General features: G+C 40.5%; 1 protein-coding gene across 2 annotated transcripts in view; it reads right to left on the bottom strand.

Moving 5' to 3' along the window:
- setbp1 (SET binding protein 1) overlaps positions 1-22,924 on the bottom strand; it is a 73,049-nt gene that overhangs the window by 4,190 nt on the left and 45,935 nt on the right. For both annotated transcript variants that reach the window (XM_057353499.1, XM_057353491.1), the window contains one exon: positions 5,409-8,739. In XM_057353499.1, coding sequence (XP_057209482.1) covers positions 5,409-8,739 — 3,331 coding nt within the window. The remainder of the gene's footprint in view (positions 1-5,408; positions 8,740-22,924) is intronic.

The raw sequence follows: 22,924 nt of genomic DNA, 5'->3' as shown, positions 1-22,924 counted from the left end.
TCTAAAGTAAACAAGACACATGAAGTCAGACCAAGAGAGACAAACATCCATCTTGTGGGTAATGATGTGACAATCTGATGTGTCGTCGCACTAATTTGTTTTAGCTTGCGTGTAAACATTCCCGCTATAGAACCGATCGTAACTGATACGATCTAACAGAGTGAACTATTAATAAACCAACATGTGAAACACGCAGCACTAAAGGAAAGGATTCTTGACACTGGAGAAGGAACATCGGGAAGGTTGTTAGGTAACCTCCCACTTACCAGACCATCAGTGAATATAGTCTGTGTTAGGGGTTGCACGAAATAGTCGACATTAATGCTCTGGTGCGACATTCTAAGCTTGATGTCGACTAGTTGCGAGTCATGTAATTTTTTGACACTGTCCCTTTAAGAACACGGCTGACTGTTCAACGGACCCGCGCGCGGGACGGATGTCATTCCCACCCCGTTCAGCGAGATGCTGTCACACTACCGGCAATAATATAAGTTATCTTGTCATCATTCACAAAGTGTCCTGTTTTCGCAACATTCACGATTTGTTCTGACGCCGCAAAAGCTTGCAGGTAAAGCCTTAATGTGTTTCAGTGCGCTAGCTTTTTAAATCTTTTATTATTATAGGCTATTTTTGTACTTGTTCCCCGTTTAATAAAACATGAAAGAAACAGAATAAATAAAAGTGTTTCTCACATTGGCTGCTGTGTCACTGAGGTGCTGCGTTTGTAAGTCCGCTATGATAAGCGTCTGCTGCATTAGGCTAATAAATATATTGACGTTGTTCTAAAGTCATAGGCCGTCACGAACAAACTCAATACATTTTTCTGTTGTTTCATCTATTAGTGCACATGACACTTTCAGTTGACTTGTTGTACATGTCATTGGAGTTTGGTCTGTACACACACTTCAGATCTTAGGCTGCTGTAGAGACACCTGCTGCTCTTTTACTGCATAGCCCCGCTACCACTGACCTCGCGCTTTGACATAGTTTTATTTTAGTTTAGTTGTTGCTGCTCTTGTGCAATAGATGAACAACAGTTTATTTGTATTTAGATACTAGATATTTAGAGGCTATTTTACGGGAGTCCCGCCATTCTCCCGCAGATCGCACACACGAGCGTCTTACTGCCCACACCCATCAAATCTTGTTGCAAAACATTCCCTAGCTCTTATCTGATTTATTAATGACGTCATCGACTAGTCGACACGACTTTTATCACATAATAGTAGACCTCCAAAAATCTAAGGTCGTTCAACCCCTAGTCTGTGTTCACATCCACTGCAAATAGATGTGTCTGGAATTACGAGTAATAAATGACGAGGCCTCAGATACATTTGTGATTAATTTACTGCCTCTACACGGAGCGTTGGATGAAAGCCCAGAGCGGAGGAAATGCTGGCTTTCTGGCAGCCGCGTTAGAAATGAGTTCAGACGGTCCAAAGCTGCCTAAAATGTGCGTTCCACATCTAAGATTTCTCCTGCACTCTCTTCGCATCTCTGGAGAGGTCTCTTTTTCTCTCTTTTCTCGTTGATTGCCCCTCCATCTGGTAGGTTTCCATGAAAACAAACAAGAGCTGTAAGCTGGATTGCGATCAGGAGCATTTTACGCATTTCTAGGTTTCTCCTAAAGCTCGGCGGAGAGCGCACCTGTGCAAACTTAAAAACAGGATACGCTTGGTGATTAAGAGCCATAAATCATTTCCTAATCCATCCTCATATCTGCTTTATCAGCTCATTATGGTATTAAAGTGAAGTAAGGTGCACAAAGGTTTCTACAAAAAAGATCCAAGGTGGAAAGTGGGTATACAAAGAAATGGATTGTACTTTTGAAAAGCATAATATCATATTTATTTTATAGTACAAATATGCCTAAAATAATGTGCAATGATACTCTTCTGATGACTGAAGTTTTTCTTATGCATTACTTGCATTACAAAAAAAAATGTGATTTTATATATCGTCTCTGTCCTTCCAAAAAATGTCCAAATTTGCTGTTATTTAGAAACTGTAAAAAACACTGTACTTTTTAAATGATTAAATACTATGTTGTCAGAGTTGACAAGCACTTTTGAATACTTTTTATTGGTTAGATATTTGCAAGACCCAGTGATAAACATAAAGTGTGACTACTAATAATGATTTATGGCAAAAAATAAAATCACAAAATATGGAGATACGAGGTTTCAGAAGGACAGTGGCGATATATAAGCACGCCAACAATTTATCAATATGTCGCACATTGCGTTACAAAAAATTTTGGATATGTACCTTTGAGCTATGGTGATTATTTTACAATATGAAGTCTGTTTATTACTATTGGTTGAGCTACCAACATGTGACCTGCGTCAACATGTAAAATGTTTTGTTTAATTTTGTGCTTTCACTACTTATTCCCTCTTAAGGTCTCTGCACATACAGTCCGAAATTTTCATATGCGTTTTTTTTGTATTTGGCTCTCGTTTGTACGGTGTCTCTGAATTGTTAAAAAAGGCCACTCAAAATGCTTGATACGGATGCGAAAACGCAGAAAATCGAACCCGGTCCAAATTTTTTTATGACGGCCGAAAATATCGGAGGCAGTGTGTAAATGTGATTGACACAATGTGAGGTCGTATTTATTTTTTAACGTGCGGAAATTTCGGACGCAAATTTCGGACTCAATGTGCAATGGGCTTTATGGTTCAGCTTTCTTAATTTTAATTTAGTGTTAAAATTCAGCTGTATTTTTCATTGACGAATCAAACATTTTTTTTACATAATATTTTACAAATATTTTCAATTGCAAAAAAAAATTCATGTTATTGAGAATTGTTTATGTTTTGAAAGTAAATTTAAATTTCAGATATTGTGATATATAGTAATCATAAATCCATTATCTAATCGTGAGCTAGGTCACAATTACATAACTAATTTAAATGATATATTTTGTGCGCAAGCAAGCTACATCCAGACTACATCCAATTTTCTAAACAATGTGTTTCCTCAGTTATCAGTTTCAACAACAATAATTATCATCCAGTTGCAAAGGATGTCAAATGACCAGGGCAGGTTTGGATCCGAGTTACAGCTAAACAAAAAGAAAAAGAAAACAAGCATGGGTCACTAACCAGCTGTGCATGGGCTCCTTCAGCCCATTTGGTTTCAATAAAGTAATACTAATGCTTGACTAAACATGAGCCCTACCCTCTCCAGCCTCAGTTTATCACGGGAAAACTCGCAGATTCTTCCCAAGTGCCAACAAATCATTGGACAGAGACATTCGTTTTCAAAGGGAGCATCACAACTCATTTATTCCCCGAAATCTCTACCTGCATTCTGCGCACAATGTTTTCATTAGAGGCAGCAATTTATGGACTCGCCTCGCCGCTGTCACCACAGCTCTGAAGCGGAGGCCTACTTCCTGTTGTCATAGCAACCGAATTCCACAGATCAAAGGTAAACGATTTAGAAAACAAAAAATACGGTGGCGTGAGAGATGATTTCCCCCCTGAATATATTCTCTAGTCAAGGCAAGCTAGTGATTTAATGCATGAAATCCTTGTTTAGCTTGATGTTTCGGTAGAACCTTGAGAAACATCACTCACAGCCAGCATTATTGATGGCTTTAATAGGGGTTTCCTTGCTTGTTTGCGGTGTTAGGGAAGATGAAACTGTATACCAGCAAGCTGGATCAAAGGGAAGTCCTCGGTGTAATTCCTGTGCTAACAATTAAGTGGCATTACGCTACGTTAAAGCCAGCCTTACTTAAACAGGGCTTAGAGAGCTGAAAGACCTGCACGCTGAGTGCCCCATCGGATTTTCAATCCATACCACATGCGCTAACAAATGTAAGATGAATTACTTTCAAGAGCCTATCATCGGGTGATATTTCTCTTGACGATATTTACATCACCCTACCTACTATTTTCAGATTCACTTATGAGAGCCAATACCTGAGCAACAATAACATGAAATGCTGCAAGTTTTGATATTTTGCTTGATCATAATATATAATGTATAATCACATAATGCAAATGCTGTTGTCATCATTTTATTTTCATGTTAAATGAATAGTTTAGCCAAATTCAAAACTTCTCTCATAATTTACTCATCCTCATGCCATCCCAGATGACTTTATTAAACACAAACAAATAATGCAGAGCTCCAATAATCCAAATGACTTTGTATTGTTAGTGAGAGAAACACTAACACTAATATATTTAAATCTAAGATATTTAAGATATTTAGTTATACAGTATGGTCCTGAAACTAGACAATTTAATAGTAGAAATATTCCACGTAGAGGTTTTATGAACTAAGTACATTTTTGGTTTAAAATAAGTTCCAAAACAAAATAAATATAGCATGTCCCACCACACGATTTCATGCCCCTAAGTGAGGCTTTAGGTTTAACTTTGCCAACATTTATTATAAAACCTGTGTGATGAGGGAAGCGGGACGAGAGCCGTGAGGGAACGAAGCGAGTGATAATGAGTGTCAGCTGTGCGTTACACAGGTCTCGCATCTCTCGTCCCGCCTCCCTCATCAAAACCTGCTTAACTAATAACTCTTTATGACGATAGGTTTAAATGCTTTAGGATTCAAACCTGGCAAAACATCTGCCCCAAACTACACTTTGCCATCATAATGATTGATAGCCTTATTACACAATGCTCCATGAATCTCTACCAAATAGATCTTATTAATTGTAAATGAGATGTGACCTTAAATGCAAATTTGGTCACATAAAAACCTAACTTTCCTACAAATTGCATGATAGCCAAATCGCCACTGGCAAAACACGTGGCTGTTCTAAAAATGTGATTCTGTCAAAACACGCCGAAATCATGCTTTGATGTACACTTAGGCGGGTTGCATGTCATATTTCTCTGTTTAAGAACAACAAACTAGCTCTTTAAAGGGTCTGGTTAATTCATGGAGGTGGGTGGCAGCAGGCAGAACATGAGTCATCCTCATAGTTCCCCTAGGGGAGTGAAAATGTAATCTAACTGTGCCTAGGGCTCGCAATTCCCCTTCAGTGGAGTCGACTGGATTCATTAAACCTCTGGCTTCTCTCCAGCTCTTTTAACAAGAGGCAAGGTTTTTTATTGCGTGTCTGTAGAATATAAATCAAAATGTGTGAATAATATATCTCTACAAAAAAACCATTGGCAAGCCGAAAAGGGAGGAGAGAGAAAATTGTGAATTATAGTTGTCTCCATCCATGCATTACATTCTCCATGCCAGATGTACTGGGAACAGAATAAAAAGTGTTTAGAAAGGCACATTTGTTCCTCTGGCTTTCGAACAGAAGTGCTGAAAGCCATTTTGCTAATCAAAGCTTGTACACCAAAAATCATTTTCAATACTGAGGCATCACAACACAAGCAAAACTTGGATCTTCTATTTAGTTTAAACGCAAATATTACCTGCTACAGCCATGTCTGAGCACTGGTACATCTGCTCCGCCTGCTCTTCTCTACTTCCTTGAAAGGACACCACGTTTCCCTCTTTGTACGACGCAAAGTCCTCCAAGCTACGCCTCCTGCCGTGGATGCTGGAATCATTGTCCCTTAAGTGCTGCCCCTTGAACGAGTCCAGTGCCTGGTCCTGGCTGGCACGCAGGCGCTCGTGCGGTTGTCTAGTGCAGATGTTCAGGAAGTTGTCGAGAGTCTCTCCTCTAATGCGTTTACAATGCTGAGAGTCTGATAAGGATAATGACGACAGAGTGTCTACTTCAAAGTAGTTCCTGGAAGCTTTCGGCGAAGCGTCAGCGCTTTGCTTGCCTCTTTGCTTGTCCTTTAGTTTGAACAGAGAGTTCTTCTCCAGTCTGTCATTTAATAGGCTGAGGAATGCAGGGCTCTGGGTTCCGCTGAAGAGTCCACCGAGGTCCTCCCTCTGTGGGATGTACTGATCTTCCTTATGTTTGTGCTTGTACTTGTGTTTGCGTTTGTGGAGATAGACGCTCGGCAAGCAGCTGTTCGAAGAGTGATGGGAGTCGCCCATTCTAGATGAAGGCATTTCATGTGGCATACTCTTCGCTCTATGCCGGCTAGAAGGGACAAGACCAGAGGACGCACCGGGGTGAAACTTTGGTGGAGGGACTGGTGGCCTCATGAGAGGGGAGCCTGAAGGTCCAAGTGCATGAGATAAGTACAACGGCGAAGGGTACTGTCCGTAATAGCCCATGTTGATCATACTTGTGGCGAGAGGCATGGACGTGTAAGGCATTGCGTAGGGTGCATAGTAATTGCCGCCGGGCACGGGGCAGCCGAACCCTTGAATAAAAGGCATCTTAGATATTGGCTCATTTGATTTGGCAGGCCTGCCACGCCTCCTCTTCGACTTTTCAGAGCTCCTGCGAAGATAGTGCACGGGATCATAGGGATAGTACGGCATGGGACAGTAGTGGTCGAAGTTGAGACGGAAGATGCTGGGATATGAATTCTCGTGGTAGAATTTGAAACTGCGGTGGGAAATCCTGAAGGCCTGAAACTTGCTGACCAGCTCCTCGAGGTCGGCTATAAACTGCAGGTCATCCCGGCCTTGGAGGGCCTTGCGCTTTCTCCGATGTTTCTGCTTCTTCAGGCTCTCCTGAGCAAATAAATTTTCCACAGCAACTGCAGTGGCACGCTTCTGGTAGTGTCCCCTCGCTGCTTTGCTCTTTGCCTCTATGACGGCGGCCTCCGTTGCATCAAAACTGCAAAGGTCAAAGGAGTATCTCCTGCGAGACGCTGGACCTTTCTCGGTCTGGTCGGATGTGCTGTTGTTGTCCGTTCCAATTCCACTATCACTAGGGATTGTCTCTTCACTGTGGGACTCACTAACCGGAGACAGGGTGACTTCTTTGATAGAAGCTACTTCTGACAGGTGAGATGGTGAGTTGGCCATTAGTCTTGGGGGGGAAAGCTTCCAGTTACTACTTAGCAAGCCCTTGTGAGTTTTTGTAGGCAATGCACTGATAGGCTGAAGATTTGGCATTGTCTTCAGGTCATGCTGGCTGGTATCTGTGGTGGCAGGGTGAGCAGAGAGAAAATGCAGGACCCTGGGAGAAGGCATTCCGGTTGTGGGGGATGTATTTGAAGGCACTAGAGGGTTCTCGAATGGACTGGAAATAGGCAACGGGTGCTTATCACTGGCTTTGTGCTCATTTTGTTGGGCCTGCGGATCAACTCTGGGTTTCCTTCCCCTCTTTTTGCCGATGTAAATAGTCCCACGCTTGCTCACATTGATTTGCTTGCCGAAATGGGCCTCGATTGTCGATGCCACGGTTGACATGGCATTCGAAACCGGAACGTTGGACTTCAAGGCAAGATTGCCCGTACTTGAAGAGGACAAAAGTTCATTCAAAATGCTCTGCATCTTTACCAACTTCATTCTTTTAGTAGCCCTCTTTTTAAGGACACCTTCTTGACCGGTTTTCTTGAATTTCAACTGCTGTCCTGGAGGGGATCTTTTTAAGGCCAACTGCACCAATTTTGACATGTCATGTTTCTTCCTTCTCTTCGCATTGCTTGATGAATCTAGGGCTATAGGGCTGACGGGGCTTGTTGCAGTGCCTTCATGAATTGTCTCCACGGTGAGCAATGGCTGCTTTTTGGGCCGGCCACGTTTCTTCTTTACTGGAGAAATGACTGTCAGACTGTTTGTGTTTGTGTAGAGTGGGCTGGATGGGGTAATGGGAAAGGCAGAGGGCGGCTCATCGATGGACAGAGATTGATTCGCGTCTGTGCGAAGCGCAGAGTTCTGGGACTTTAAATAAGACCACCTGTCCTTGACCTTTGATTGCCTCCCATCTGTTTGCTTGTCAGTATCAATCACTGATCTCGGTCTCCCTGCTGGGTTTTTCCTCGGTCTATTCTGAAACATTTCGACATCATCAGTCATTGTACCGGTACTGTCTGCTCCTGTCTCGCGTAAATTCACACTAAATTGTTTTGGTGCACTGAATTCTATTTTCTTTGTCATTTTGGGTCTTGTGGTACCTTGGTCAGCTTTATCAATCATGTCAACATGATGTGTGAGTTGTGCATCATCTAACATGTTGTTTTCTTCAGCTACTCTTCTATTTCTTTTCTTTCTACTCTTAGATTCATCAGTTTGATGGATGTCACCAACCGATATAACCCTACACTCATCATCTGTCCTACTGCTCGACTTCTCAGGTTCCTCTGTCTGAAATTCAGTGTTGTATGATTGTTTTTCCTTGCTATTATCTTGACTTTCAGTATCTCTGTCCATCTTTTTGGCCCATTGAAGGTCTAAATTATGGGTGACCATTGCCCTTGTTGGGTCTTTCCTGCCATATTTCCGTTTGATGTTCCCAAACACTTGCTCTGTGACTTCTTGCAAACCTCTGTTTTTATTGAAAGAAGAGTGTGTCAACAGACTTGAGTCCGTTGGGGGACTCAGTGTTACATTAGTTGATGATGCTCGCGAGTCAACGCCTAGAGAGGATAAGGCAGGGGCAAAGAGACTTCCAGAAGAACCCTCTGTGACCTTTTTAACTTGTGTTTTTGAGAATGTGGTGTTGGGCTCCGTTGAAGGGTTCTTGCTGCATGCTGATTCTCTTTTTGATTCCGTATCTGTCCCGTGTTGTTCCTGGGTTGCTTTGTCTCCAACAGTATCCAATGGCTTTGTCCAGTCAAGGTGGTGAATGTCGTTGCTTTTAGACTCATGCTTTGGTTTTGCGCTCTCCCCGAGGACATCCATCATCGCACTGTTAGTTTTATCCACAAGTTTATAAGGCCTCTCATATGTCTGAAAATGAAGTAAAAAAGGAACAATTTAGAAACTTAAGCAAAATGTCCAGCAATACCTGAATATTTGAAAAGTAAACATATACATCCTCTTACATTAGGTAACTTGACACAACACATTCACACCCCATCAAAAAAACTACAACTAGGAACCTACATGCTGTCACTGATAACAACTACTGTTTTGCTGCCAAGTTCTCAGCCACACCCACAGAAAATCATATAATACCATGTACTGTTGTGCAAGCCTTTGAGACTTGTGGTTTGGTCTGTTAGAAATAACGTATTTCAAGATCAGCACTTGATACTAGGATATGTTCTGTAAAGCCATCCTGTTTTCAAAGCCAACAGCTACAGGCGGTGATGAAGTTTAACCACAGTTTTGTTTTTCAGCAGGTCAACTTCCATTTCAGAGCTCTGCAGCTGAGGCTAAGACAGTCTATGCTGTGGTTTTAGATTGGTTTACATCTGGGGTCCCAGTGTTTTCAACGGGCTCACATTAGACTTTCAAAACACCAAACACACAATGTACTGTCAGAAACAGCAAACTGTACTTAAATTGCTGTGTGTATACATATATATATAGTATATTAATTCAAAACAGAATATAAAATATACACACGGAACATAATATTGAATAATAAATAAAACTAGGGCTGTCAAACGATTAACCACGTCTAATCACATCCAGAATAAAAGTTTGTATTTTCATAATATATGTCTGTGTACTGTGCATATTAGTTTTGTATTTATGAACACATGCATTTAAGAAAATTATGAAATATAAAAATGTACAAACATTTATATAAAATTTCAATTATTTATAAATAAAAACAAATAAATGTAAATATTCCCTAAGTATGTTTACATGTATGTGTGTGTGTATTAGGGGTGGGGAAAAAATCGATATGGTGATTTATCGCGACATTTCAGCCCGCGAGACGTTATCGATACTCTGGCACAAAGTATCAATTTTTTTTTCAAATACAAAAGATCTAAATTCATACCTACACTGTGCTTACCAGAACGGCAGTACCCACATATTTCTTGTGGTGACGCTCCCACATTACGGATGGTCAGATGAACGGAAATTGTAATTCACAGCGGAGAAGAAATACGAGCATAATGGCGGACCAACAACAAATTAGAGAAGCGCCAGCGTCTTTTAAATCAAAAGTTTGGGCGCACTTTGGATTTCGTAGTGAACGTAAATAAGTAGGCGTGGTTAACTCTGCGCTCTGCAAGTTGGGAATACTCTTTTCACCTTCTTTCAGTCTGTAGTTTCGTGATTCGCTCCAGTCCGGCACTTTCTCTCTCACTCGCAGTGCTCGTGCAGGGGTGCAGGCATCTGCGCGTACATATTAAAAAAGCTCATTCTCACGTATTTCAGAAGTCAGATTGTTTTGTAAAGCTTTAATAGTTTTTATAAAGCTCAACTTTAGGCGAGCCGAGGCGAAACTTGCGTTGAAATGCGCGATGATCCTCATAGCGTGAGCGCTTTGACGTGATGTGCCGCAAACCCCCCTTTTGGGAGACGCGTGTGGAGTCACCAGAGACTCACAGTCCAAAGACAACTGCAAGAATAAACAAACCTAAAGACAGAGAGTCGCAACACACTAAAAATGCTCATCTAATAGATACTTTTTTCCCTTCATTTACAGATGTCGTGATGTATTTTTATAGAATTGCCAAGCGATATATCGATTATCGCAGAATCGGCGCATTGTGATGTTATCGGTATCGTGAGCCCTGTATCGCGTATCGAATCGTATCGGGAGGTACCCTGCGATTCCCATCCCTAGTGTGTATGTTAACACAAACTTTTATTCTGGATGTGATTAACCATGAGTAATCATTTGAGAACCCTAATAAATAGAAAATAGAAAAAAATAAAATAGAGAATTATCACAATTATTTTTTTTTAGGTTTAAAGCTTAGCGTGCTTCAAAGAAAAAGGCATGGACACATTGACTTGGAACTGACAAGACATTTAAGTCTGACATTAAAGTACCTTGAAGTCTGGTTTGTTTAGGTCATAGCACAGAAAAAGAAAGAATGTGTGAAAATGCCCTTGAAAAATGTCATGCCAGAGTTATGAAAGTCGTTAATATAAAGGTGTCTCACTTCTTGTAAAAAACAGACTTCTTGCAAAAAAATATATTACCTTATGCTCTAAGTGAAAGTGTGAGCAAAGCTACCTGGTTTTTTAACCAAACACTTAGTTGGAGCCATGGACTTACGCTTGCTTTGACACACTGAAGGCTCATGCAGGCAATAGGAGTTCAAACATGGAGTTTACAAGACCATTTATAGAAAAACAGGTATTTAAAGCAAAGCTATCCGACATGAGAACAACAGTGTAGTTGTCCTTTTAATGTACAACCCAATTTGAAAACCACAAGATCTATCTCTGACATGTTAAATGATCACAGACAATTATACAGTCCATCGACACACCTTATAATGGTGACCTGCCTACCCATTACACTATTTGGAATTGCCTTTTTGTTCTACCTCTAATCAGCCAAGAGTAATGCCTCACTTAACTCCAAACCACCTTCTGAAGGCACCCAGGCAGGCCAGACTTTTATCTGCCATGCACAGCCCTCACCTTCAACATCCCGCTGTCGCATATGTGCCTTTCAGGAGTCATCCCTTAGCCTAATCCTCTCCAATATCATTCAATCAGTAGTTTTTAATTAAAGGGAAGCAGACATTAATGAGGCATCGCTCCTCTGCCAAGCTTGCCTTTTTATTTCCCGCATCTGTGAGAAACTGCATCACCTTTCAGATTCCTAATCCTGTAATCCTATGAGGAATTTGCGGTCTCCCCCGGCCCACAGGATACAGTCTCCGCTGTTGAGTGCCAAGTCTCTTGGCCGCCCTTTAATTTGCCTAAATACTGTGATAATCCCCCCTCCCGTCTCCAAAACAATATTTGAGGGATATGGCATAACCTCGGCATTGAGTATGTCAACGCCACTCAGCAAACTCACTAACTCAATTTCTGTCTAGGAACTGCTTTCTCAAAACCAGAACCTGAAAAAATAACAAAAATAATAAATATAAAAAACAAATGCAGATTGAAAAATGCAGATTTTGATGTGTTGAGTGGGGTAAATTTAAGTGCTAGCAGTCGTATGTTACAAACACCCCATTGGTCATTGTAAATACACCACAACATACTGTGTCAATGTGTTGACAGTGAGTTCCTCACCAGATAATAAAAATCTCTGTAGTCATAAATGACTTATGAGTCCTCTAATGAGCACTTCCTATCTGCTGTAAACAGAGAAGCGTTTCTGGCAGGGTCACTGGGCAGCCTGGCGCAGTAGGCACCAAATCCAGGCTTACACCAAAACCCAGATCTGCGGGAGATGACTCGGTCTCAGACCAGATAAACAGACAGCCGAGAGTCCTATGCATGATAATAAGCCAAGTTTGGCATCCTCACGTGGCCCTCGATAGCCCTTTTCGACCCCTTTGCATTTCTTGGTAGCTCCTCTTGTTCTCTTCGTTTTTCCCCTCCATCACCGTCATGGTAATTGGCCAGCCAAAGCATCATTGGCCTCTTGTGTGTTTGGTAACCATGGGATACCGTGAGTCAGAGCCACCGAAAATAGACAGAAACGCAGCGAGCCAAACATGCAACTTCGCCCCACCGATACCCAGCCAAACTGGCTCTGCCCTGCACTCAATTCTACCTGTGCTGGTGCAAGAGCTCAGTGTTTGCCTGACAGATGACCAGTCCACGAGTCCAATGTTGAATCAACATAGCTTGGCATGACGCTGATGTTCGGACGTTGACTAATGATGCAATGATACCTAAACAGCTTGAAGAAGCGAAAGTTGGTACCCAAAATGCAACCAGAACACCACAAACCGCCAGCAGAACTGCAAGGGCTCTTGCTTTAGTTTTTGATGTCCTTCCTACAATCACACAAGCTTTAATAGATCGAATAACATGACAGCAGGTCAGCTTTGTTTTCGAACTGAACTACAGAGTTCTAGCCACAGGCTAATTTGTCAAATTACAGGCTTTGTAAGATGGCCCTGGTAACACTTTCAGAATTGGTTAGTGAAAACCAGCGCTGACTCGTTCAACACACATCCTACGCTGTGGCGGCCCGTGCGCAATCTGACACCGGACTGAGGACAACACACAACTGGATAAAGTGTCACTCACCTGATCTGGAATATCTAGATCTAGCATCTTTAAACCCATCCTAGTATGGACACTAAGGCCATTAGTTTAACAAAGTAGATCAACAAAGGGTTCTTCAGACTAGCATAAAAGTAAATGTTTGTTGCAGAGTTATTTTGTTTTCGTTTTTTATTATACTTTTACTCATATTTGGAAGGTACTTTTATTTTAATATTTATAGTTTTCATGGTAATTATAGTTTAATTTTTAGCACATTTATTATGTGCTTCAGTGTTAAGCACTGCTATCAGTGCTTAGACCATTCAAATGTCACATGAGCTATAATATATGCTTATCACTCCTTATCGTTCCGTGTTAAGCTCTCATCGACTCGATCTGTTCTCTTTTTTGTATTTACAGTGAGCCACTTACAGCGGAAGTGCATAGGACAACGTTATAACAATTAAAGTACACAAAGTACAGTCTTAAACGAACACAAACGTTCACAAGCGCAGTTTGGTAGAATACTGAACCTTGTCTGCTAACAAAAAGAACTTTTCCAAACCCAAATTAAGTCGAATAACTAGAATTGAATAACATCCAGTTGAAACAAAACTAATAATTTAGAGCACTGTACAACTAAAACAATAGACATTTTAAGAAACGATTTATGGCAATTACGTGTTTTAAAATAATTTTCTACGTTAATAGATTTTGTGGCTAAATCAAGTATTGACCCAAAACATTACACTCATGACATCCCGTTAGCAGATGAGAAATGGTTCACATTTTACTTCAACTTAATTCTCAGTCATCCTCGTTGTTTTCTGCCGCATGAAAATGAGCTATTTGACAATGGAAACAATTAGCAGCCATTTCAATTTCGCACTCTCTCAGTCTAATGCTTTTAATGACAAATTAGATTGATTGGAGGAGAGGGTCAAACGCAAATAAGGCCTTCTCTCTCATTGGCTACGCTGTCGCGCTCTCATCTCTTAATTTGCCTTTTAATACTATTAGCCCCCGTAATCACCACAATTGGCTTTAAAGTTCCAGTCATGCTGTGTGTTTGTTAGCGTGGGGAATAATTCATTATGAGCAGTCCCACCAGGCCCTCTGAACTCATCCGCCCTGCTTGAACTGACTGATTAACAGACCATAGGCAGACGCCGCTCTCAATCTACTGCTGCTAAAGCATAATAGATAAACCGCGCTGTCGACCGCCGGCGTCGTCGGAGGGATAATAAACGATCCTGAGGAGCATTTTAGCCACCCCCCTTCCACAAGCGGTCGACAAAATAACAACTCTGTGATATTTGTCACTCGTCGCAATATGTGCGTTCCTCCATCTCGAATGAACACCCATCTGGATGACGGTCATTCATGGGCAAGGACGAGGGGGAAATATGGACTTGTTCTGAAGCCCATTAAAAAAGCAGAAATGTGCCAGCCACGGCTCCCAAAATGCATCTGGCACAAACAGAATAGAGCGCCCAGTGTGTACCAGAGATGCTGTGAATGGATAATAAAACATTTGTGGCTGAATAGAGGAGATAATAGATTGAAGCAGCATTCTGATACCATCCTGCCATGTGCTAGATGCCAACAACTGAAGATGCTAATATTCTAGAAGCATCCGTGTGGTTTAATATTGACAATGAGTGGAGAAGCAAAGCCATTTAAAGGGATAGTTCACCCAAAAATGAAAATGTTCATCATTTATTTATTCCATTGTATGGGCACGAAACCATTAAGACATTCCTCAAAATATCATTTTTTTGTGTTCCATAGATTTTTTGTTAACCATCCCATTAAGCATTGGTTTGTCAATATATGCAATTTATCTTAAATATGCATTGGTAAATGTTAAAATTAACATGTATTAAACTTAAAAACATCCTGTAGATGTTTTGTTCATTGTCAGGTTTTAGACTAAATATACCAGATTGGCCAAACCAGCTTAAACTAGCAAACCATCCTAGGCCGGTTGAAGCAGTTCCTTTCAGCCGGGTATTGCCCGACATCCATCATCGGCCGTGAGGAACTTGTATGTTTTCTTAAAAATGTCAGATTCATAGCTCTCATATGAATGCTTTACAGAAATGCAGAGCTGCTAATTGAAATCTAAATATTTACAGAGAGGAAGAGCTTTTGAGTCCTTTCCTAAAAAAAGAGGCAACATGTTGAGCGGGGACGTCAGTGAAATGAAGGATCCTCCACCTGCACTAATGGCTCCAGTCAGCAGGGGTCATTAGCACAAGTCATACAGCTATGTGACTAATATCTTCCTCACAGCTGCGTTCACTCTGCAATGCTCCTTGGAAAGGTTTATGACTAATTTTCATTCGTGATAGAACACCGACAACGCACTGTTTGTTTGGTGCTTAAGTTAAAAAATATGGTTCACAATAACAAGGCAATTACATTTAAGAAAGTTTCACCCCCCCAAAAATTAAATCCATTTGTTCACCCTTTTTTATTCCAAAACTGTATGACTAACTTTCTTCTTCAGAATGCAAAAGAAGATATTTTGAAAAACACTGGTAACCAAACAACACTGGCCCCCATTGACCTCCTTTGTACGGACACAAAACCAGCGAGACATTTCTCAAAATATATTCTTTTGTGCTCAACAGAAGAACAAGTCATATACAGATTTTCAACAACAAATGACAGAATTTTTATTTTTGGGTGAGCCTTTAACCCTTAACAGTCTGTGAAGACACCTTGAACATCTTTCAATGTTATAAAAACCCCTTCAATCTTGATATAAGCAACAGTCAAGCACCACTAACAAAAGCCCAAACAAGCACGACACACCAACATTTCCTTAACACATATTTCAAAATTGTGTAGCAAATGCTCTTGGCAGCATATGGCCATGGGTCATGATGTCATCATCCCAGCGCGTTAAGAAAATCAATCAGCTTCAGACTGTTTACAATACATCACTTCACTAAATCCCATTATCCAGATGAAGAATACCTCCATTTGGCATTTCTAGTGTTTGTGGAATGCACTGCAGGAATGAGAGAACACACAGTGGAGGTCTGGGGGGGTGATCGAGAAGCATGATGAAAACCATGCCTCGCATTCACAACATAAGGCCTCTGCATTAACTGTAAGCGACCGTTCTGTGCTAATTTGAGTTGGCTTGAGCTTGAGCTTGTAATCCGGTTAGGTAAAAGGTTCTCGATCAGTATACAGACGGATGCTCTCTGCACCTGTCTGATCAGATACAGCCAGACTAAACATCATTAGCAAGAGATGGCAAATCACCAAGTCTGACTGCATGTAAAGACGACGATTTAAATGTTTATTTTTGACTATCACAGAGCACTAATGCATATGTGATGGATATGTATCGGAAAATGTTTGCCGCTGAATAAAATTTTGGTATTCGCTGAAATCATTAATGACAGATCACAAGTTAAATTTTGGCTGACCTCTTTTATGATTAACAAAGCTGAACTTTTTTTTGTTTGTAAACTGGCATCCAGAATTTCGAAAGAAAGACATGTGAAAAAAGAATCCACACAATTTGCAGAATAAAGGCACCCTTGACATTTCTCTGTCTCACACACTCATGCGTGCAGAAACGTGCAGACTACCCTTCAAAAAACTGTCTGCAGCCTTTTTATTTGGTGAGATGCCTGGTGGCTTGAGTGTTTCAGTTTTTTCCGTGTTTAGGTCTGGGCAGATGTCCAGAAAAGCTTTGGCACAAAGAGGGTGAGCGAGAGAGAGACATACTAAGGGGAAAGGACAGAGGCAGGAACAGTGAGAAGAACCCCCCCGTGGCCACCCCTTTTCTTTCATAACTATTCCCTCCAAAAACTGCTGTGATTGATATGAGCCTCACACAGCCCCCTTGGCTTTGAAACAACCCTACACCCCCCCTTCTGCCCCAGTAAACTGTGGCCCTGCCCTTGCACCCCCCCCTCCGCTATCCCTCCCCCCTTCTCCCGAGGACCACCCTACCCTGTGGGAACAGCGTTTGGTCAAAGACGTCCCCCCTCCTTCTCCTCGGCAGACCCCCTCGGGTTCCATTGAGAGCGGAGCAGCTCTCTCTGATGTGGCCTGCTTTGTGTGACAGGCTGACAGGTCCAGAGCAAACAAACAAAATGAATACTAACACGCCTTTGTGTCCGTTTCCCGACGAGAGGCACTTAAGGATCGGGGGGTGGCGGTGGTAAGTGCAGCCCCGGGAGTGATGACAAAAGCTGGGGGGAAATAAGAAACTCCGGACCCTGATACTACATGGACGAAAATAGCCCCCTTCCTACAGCGAGAATAAAGAGCTCCATTTAGCACACCCGTGGGCCACGGGGTCCTAAGGTGCATCTGGCCTGGTGCGTGTCATAGTAGTGGTGGGCCAATCACAGACCAGCGCACTCCGTATTCATGACCTCACGAGTGACAAGCTTTCATTCAAGGTCTGGGAGTGAGAGTAAGACGTTACACAGCTCAAGGCTTGGGCTGGATTATATCTTTATTTTGAAGCTCCCCTTCTGAAGCATAGTGAGTGCCAACTGAAAACCCCTAAAAACACATAAAATTTTAATTTTGATAAAAAAAGTCGAAATATGGATTTAAAGGCTCTTAATCTATGGGTTGTTTGTCGATATTAGCAAATGCTAGTCAACGCTGGTGGGTCATTCTCAAAAAACAGTGACTTTCTGACTTAAAAAATGTAATTCAGTTTTCATTCCTAAAATTTGATGATTAGTATTCACCGGCCACCGGTATTGTTACCAATAATAATGGGCAACTTGAATCTCGTTCTTTATTTAATTCTTTTATTTTACTTAAGATTTGCATAGAGTTTTCTGTCATTGGTGTAACACCAGTGACAATAACACCAGTGACAAATTCCCATGAAAGGCTAATTTGGCAAAGTGATGGCTAAATCACCTCAAAACTACCATGATGAGGCACACTAAAATCTATACATTATCCCGATAAACATGTTTTTTTCCAATAAAAATCCTTCATAATGACACAAACCAAAGCAACACCAATGACGTTTTAAAGAACCACACCAAAATAAAGTATATTAATCTAACTTATATTAAGGAAAGGGACACTCCACCATGTGTGTGCTTGAATAGAGCATCTTCTTTGTTGACCTTGTAAGTACTTACTTGCATATTTTTATTCTTTCAAAATAATAGTTGTGTCACCAATAACACCAATGACACAAAATCAAAGGACAGATACTGCATATATTTTAAATTATTTGTAATAATAAATAATTATTTTGGTTTGCATTTTTATGCATTTATTATGCCCTATTCTTGTGTTTAATTGGTTAACTTAATTAAAAAAAATAATGAAAAGGAAATGTTTATACATCTTAGAAAAGAGTTAAACAAAGGGAGGGGGACATGTGTTTTAAAGTACAAATGAAATTCAAATTAATTTAGAAATTGAGAAATAGAGTTGCGTATTAATGGCTAAATCAGGTGGATTTTTTTCATTTGGAAGCTTTTTACATGCCTGTAAAGTGTGGGGACAGGTTTGTGACCAAAACAACATTTAAAAAATGACCCTGGTACTTAAAATACAAACACTGTCAACGTATAAAACATCTGTTTCTAAAACAAGAAACACCTTACTTCTATTTTCCACACATTGAGTATAAGAGCTTGTTCAAAACAACATATTACCGGTGGAAGAAATGCATATAATGAAATGTTGAAAATGTGCGTGAAATTACCTCCATTTTCTAGCAATAATGCGGATAATAATATGTTCAGCCATCATTGGCTCATTTCACCTGGGTCTGGTTTTGCATTTAAATGACCCAGCAGATGTGCTGAGAGAAATGATCGATGCCAAAACCGCGACAGAAAGCCACGCTCTATGAAGCCAATGATTTCTGTTGAAAAAGCAGACCACGGGTCTCTATTAATATTACCCGATGCTGACTAAACAAAAAATGAGGCTCTACGCCTCAGGCTAACGCTAATAATGTAATGCTAATGAAAACCACAGTACCTAGAAACCAAGTAATTTAATCTTGACATGATTTTGGGCAGGTAACTAACGATCCGTAATTCATAACTTAAAAATAAATCAAAGTACAGTACATGTCTCCTTACGCCAGCCCGTCTGACAACGATAAGTTTATAATCATTTATAATTGGAGCTGTCAGGTACGATTTCACAGGAGATGTCAGTTGGATGTCATTTTACACACAAAAGTATGTACTTAAAGTAATCTGCAATGTCATGTTTCAAACAGAGATGGCGATAGAGAGGCAAAACAAATAACAAGTAACAAATTCTCTACTGAGAAAAATGTCAAAATTGTCTAAATGTTATTTTTGTCTGCATCAAACAAATTTCCAGAACATAGCCCAACTACAAAAAAATAACCTTTTTACTCGGCGAATGCTGCAGGATATAAATTTCATAAAAGTCATTTAACCACAAACCATAAAACCCTACAAAAGCGAAAAGGCCAGGCAGCCATTTTAAGAAAAGGAAATGATCTGAAGCCTGCGAGATTCTGGGTTATTTCAGTTTGTGGAAATGCTTCAGGCACCAAAATGTCAGGATAAAACCCACACAGGCACAGACCTGATGGAATGTGTTCCTCACCACAAGCCAAAACATTCTGTAATTAACACAACGTGATTGCTGAAGTATCACAGGGAGCCATTTAAAGCTAAAGTCTTTTTTCGAGGATTGCTCCTGTGGGATCATTTCACTCAGAGCGAGAGAATAATGAGAACATCAGTTTCTGGAGGTGAGATTCTGTCTCAATCAAAAACGGCGTTATTAGATTTCTTAATAGACTATCAGTTCCTGACGATTGTGGCTGATCGCACAGTAGGTAGATGCTTCTGAGCAACTGTGGGCAATTCTGTGAATCTTTGCATTGTGGTCAGGTGTAACAAGATGAGAATATTTTCAAGAATTTACTTTTTCGTATACCCTGCTGGTAACCATCAATGCCAGACCTGCCAACCTGTGCATATTTTGCATAGCGGGAACGCATTTTGACCTCAAAGTACGCTGGTATGATTTGTCACTCTAAACTACGCAAAAACCTGGTGACGCTCCTGTGCACTCAAGTAGTCAAATCAAGCAACAGCAAAAGCAGAGTTCGACCAATTGTAGTGCTGGATTCTTTCCTCAAATAGTAAGCGGGGATGATTGACAAATGCCTAAAAGCCTATCACTAAAGAGACTGCAAATCAATAGCAACACAAAATCCGAGAGGCGTCTCACTACCACTCCTGCCATCTGACGGACTTCTTAAGCGATGACAGCATAAACGGGTTGTGGTAGATGTAAAAAAGTTGAATTGATATAACTTAATCCAGCGTTGCCAATTTAGCAACTTTATCATTTAGCGACATTCAGACCCATTTTGTGACTTTTTTACATAAAAGGTGAACAGTCAAATCTAGCAACTTTTAGATAAAAATGAGCAATCATTGAGTCGAAAAATGTCATCAGTACTGCCCCGCGAGCTTGATGTCTTGCTTTTCTGGCGCAGGATCGCGTCTTTTCTGTGCAGGTGAGCGGTAGAGAAAAGCAGCACATTCTGTTGACCATACCGCACAAAACAGCGCTTCCAACCTCTGTTTCCAACTTCTGTCACTGTTACTGTTTAGTAGGCATGCGCCCGGTTAACCGCGGTTACCACTAAATCCTGCTGAAACCGAGTTGGCTGCGATAATGCAAAATATCGATTATTTTATGATCATTATAAATATACTTTATTATCAAAAAAATACCTGATGAGGCTTGAGGATCGGTGATAAAAACATGTCCTTACGCATTTCCTAGAACTACTTGTGTTATGGTCCTCTTCTGCAGTGCGTATTTGGAGTTTCTGCACGAGAGCGCCCTCTGGCTTTCGGATGCAGCAGCATTTTACCGTACTGCACTCACAAATTGTGCATAAATCACGTGATATATATTTTCGGCTAACCGGGCATATGTCTACTGTTTAGACATTTGAACATGACTGAACACAGTTCGTATGTAAATCTGCACGTAGTTCGTTACTCAGACAGAGCCTTTGTGCTACATGATAGAAATAATAAAGTAATCTAGCCAAAATCACAGCATATAGTCGCTACTTATTTAATTTTGTCAGACAATGTCATGGTTATAATTCAGGATGTACTATTAATGGGTCAAGTATAATTAAGTTATATTTGTTACATGTCCTGACAACATTAACAGAAAATATGTATTTTATTGGACATTTAGTTGTATTATAACAGATTTGTAGTGCAGAGTATGAACGCAAAATACAATGCCATCACGTTGTGCATAATGCATAATGTGCATAATTAGCATGTAACGTCATCTAGAGCCATAGTCTCGCAAAATCTTGTTGGAAACACTGGCAGCGTTTCCCATACAATGCATTTACTTGGGCGGTCCGCACAGGTATATTTATGGCCGCCCAAGTATATTTGGTGTCACATTTTTTTTATCCATCCGTGCTAATTACAGTATCTGTGATCGAATAACTAGTGGATAAACATCGCCAGTGTTGGGTAAGTTACTCTGAAAAAGTAATTAATTACTAGTTACTAATTACACATTCGATAATGCAATTAGATTACTGTACAAGTTACTCTCTTCAAAAAGTATTTAATTACTCATTACCAATTACTTTCTATATCCTACATCAACCTTGATGAGTTAAGTGATTCAAGGATAGACATGAAACGGCTCTTTTTTTTATACATTAAAGCACAGATTTTAAAGTTAGACTTTGAATTTTGATGTAAATTCCTCTTCTGCACACACACATATTACACAAAGTATTTAGTTTAATTACATCAGAAGTAACTGTAATTAAATTACAGAAAAAATAAGAGTAATCCCTTACTTTGCTTTTTCAAGGGAAAAGTAATTAAATTACAGTAACTAATTACTTAGTAACTAGTTACACCCAACACTGAACATCGCTTACGCGTCTTCTGTCCTTCCTTACTTGTTTGGTGTGAGTGGAGCGTGGCTACGGCCTCATCTTCCTCATCTCATTTAATTGTCACTTGCGTATTGTGATTGTGATTTTGTCCGATGATGTTGCGTTTATAAATCAGAATTTTATAGCAGCAGTTAAAGTGACTGCAGGTGGCATCCTGTTGTAAAATACAGCCATGTTCAGACTTAACTTCTTTTTTGAAGCTGCTAGCGTCTGTTTTACATTATGATCCTATGGAGTAAACCGTGTTTTCAAAAAACGTCCTGAGCACTTTTTTAAATGCCAGCGGCAACATCTTTTTCTGCAGTTCAGAGTGTCTTTTGAGGTTGAAAAAAGTTCAACTTTTCTGAAAAAAAACCCCCTACGTCAAGCTCCATTTTCACAGCTAACCAATGACAGATACCTGTCATTTCCATAACAACATCCAAGGAACGTGATTGGTCGAGAAGGCTCAAGCTCGAAAAAATAAAATGGCAGCCGAAACGCCCGTTGGAGGATAGTTTTGTATAAATGTAAGTTTAATTTTCACTTTCAACAACTTCTGATTGCATTTCTATCGAGAAATGAGTATTATAGTTTTTAAATATGAGATTAGTTATTGCAAAGACGCTCTCTGTTTATAATTAAAATATATTTCAGTTACGCTGCCTATGTTTCTCTAGGCTGCCTTCGTGCGCGAAGTCATGGCGTTCGGCTGCTATTTGAAGCCAAATGCTGCGAGCGATTTTTTTACTAAAAAAGTGCTTTTGTCAACTTTTTCTTGTCAAAAAAAGTGCTAACACTAAAGCTGCGTTCCCACCAAACGTGAATGAAGCGTTAAGCGCGAGTGATTTACATGTTAAGTCAATGCAAAGACGCAATAGGACATCCTGTGGCGCAAATTGAGCGTTTCGGGCGAGTTGAAAAATCTGAACTTTGGAGAAAATTCACGCCGCGTTAACCAATCAGGAGCTTGCTCTAGTAGTGACGTTATTATAACGTAGCGAGCGGAGGCAGAAATCCGAAACAACAATGGTGGACAAAATCATCTTTGCTGTATGTGGATACCCGGAGCTGTACGATACATCTTACTTTCATCGAATT

Source organism: Triplophysa rosa, linkage group LG2 (assembly GCF_024868665.1).
Source record: "Triplophysa rosa linkage group LG2, Trosa_1v2, whole genome shotgun sequence".
Taxonomy (NCBI): Eukaryota; Metazoa; Chordata; class Actinopteri; order Cypriniformes; family Nemacheilidae; genus Triplophysa; species Triplophysa rosa.
The sequence above is the reverse complement of the archived record's forward strand: the minus strand, read 5'-3'. Positions and strand labels throughout refer to the sequence as shown.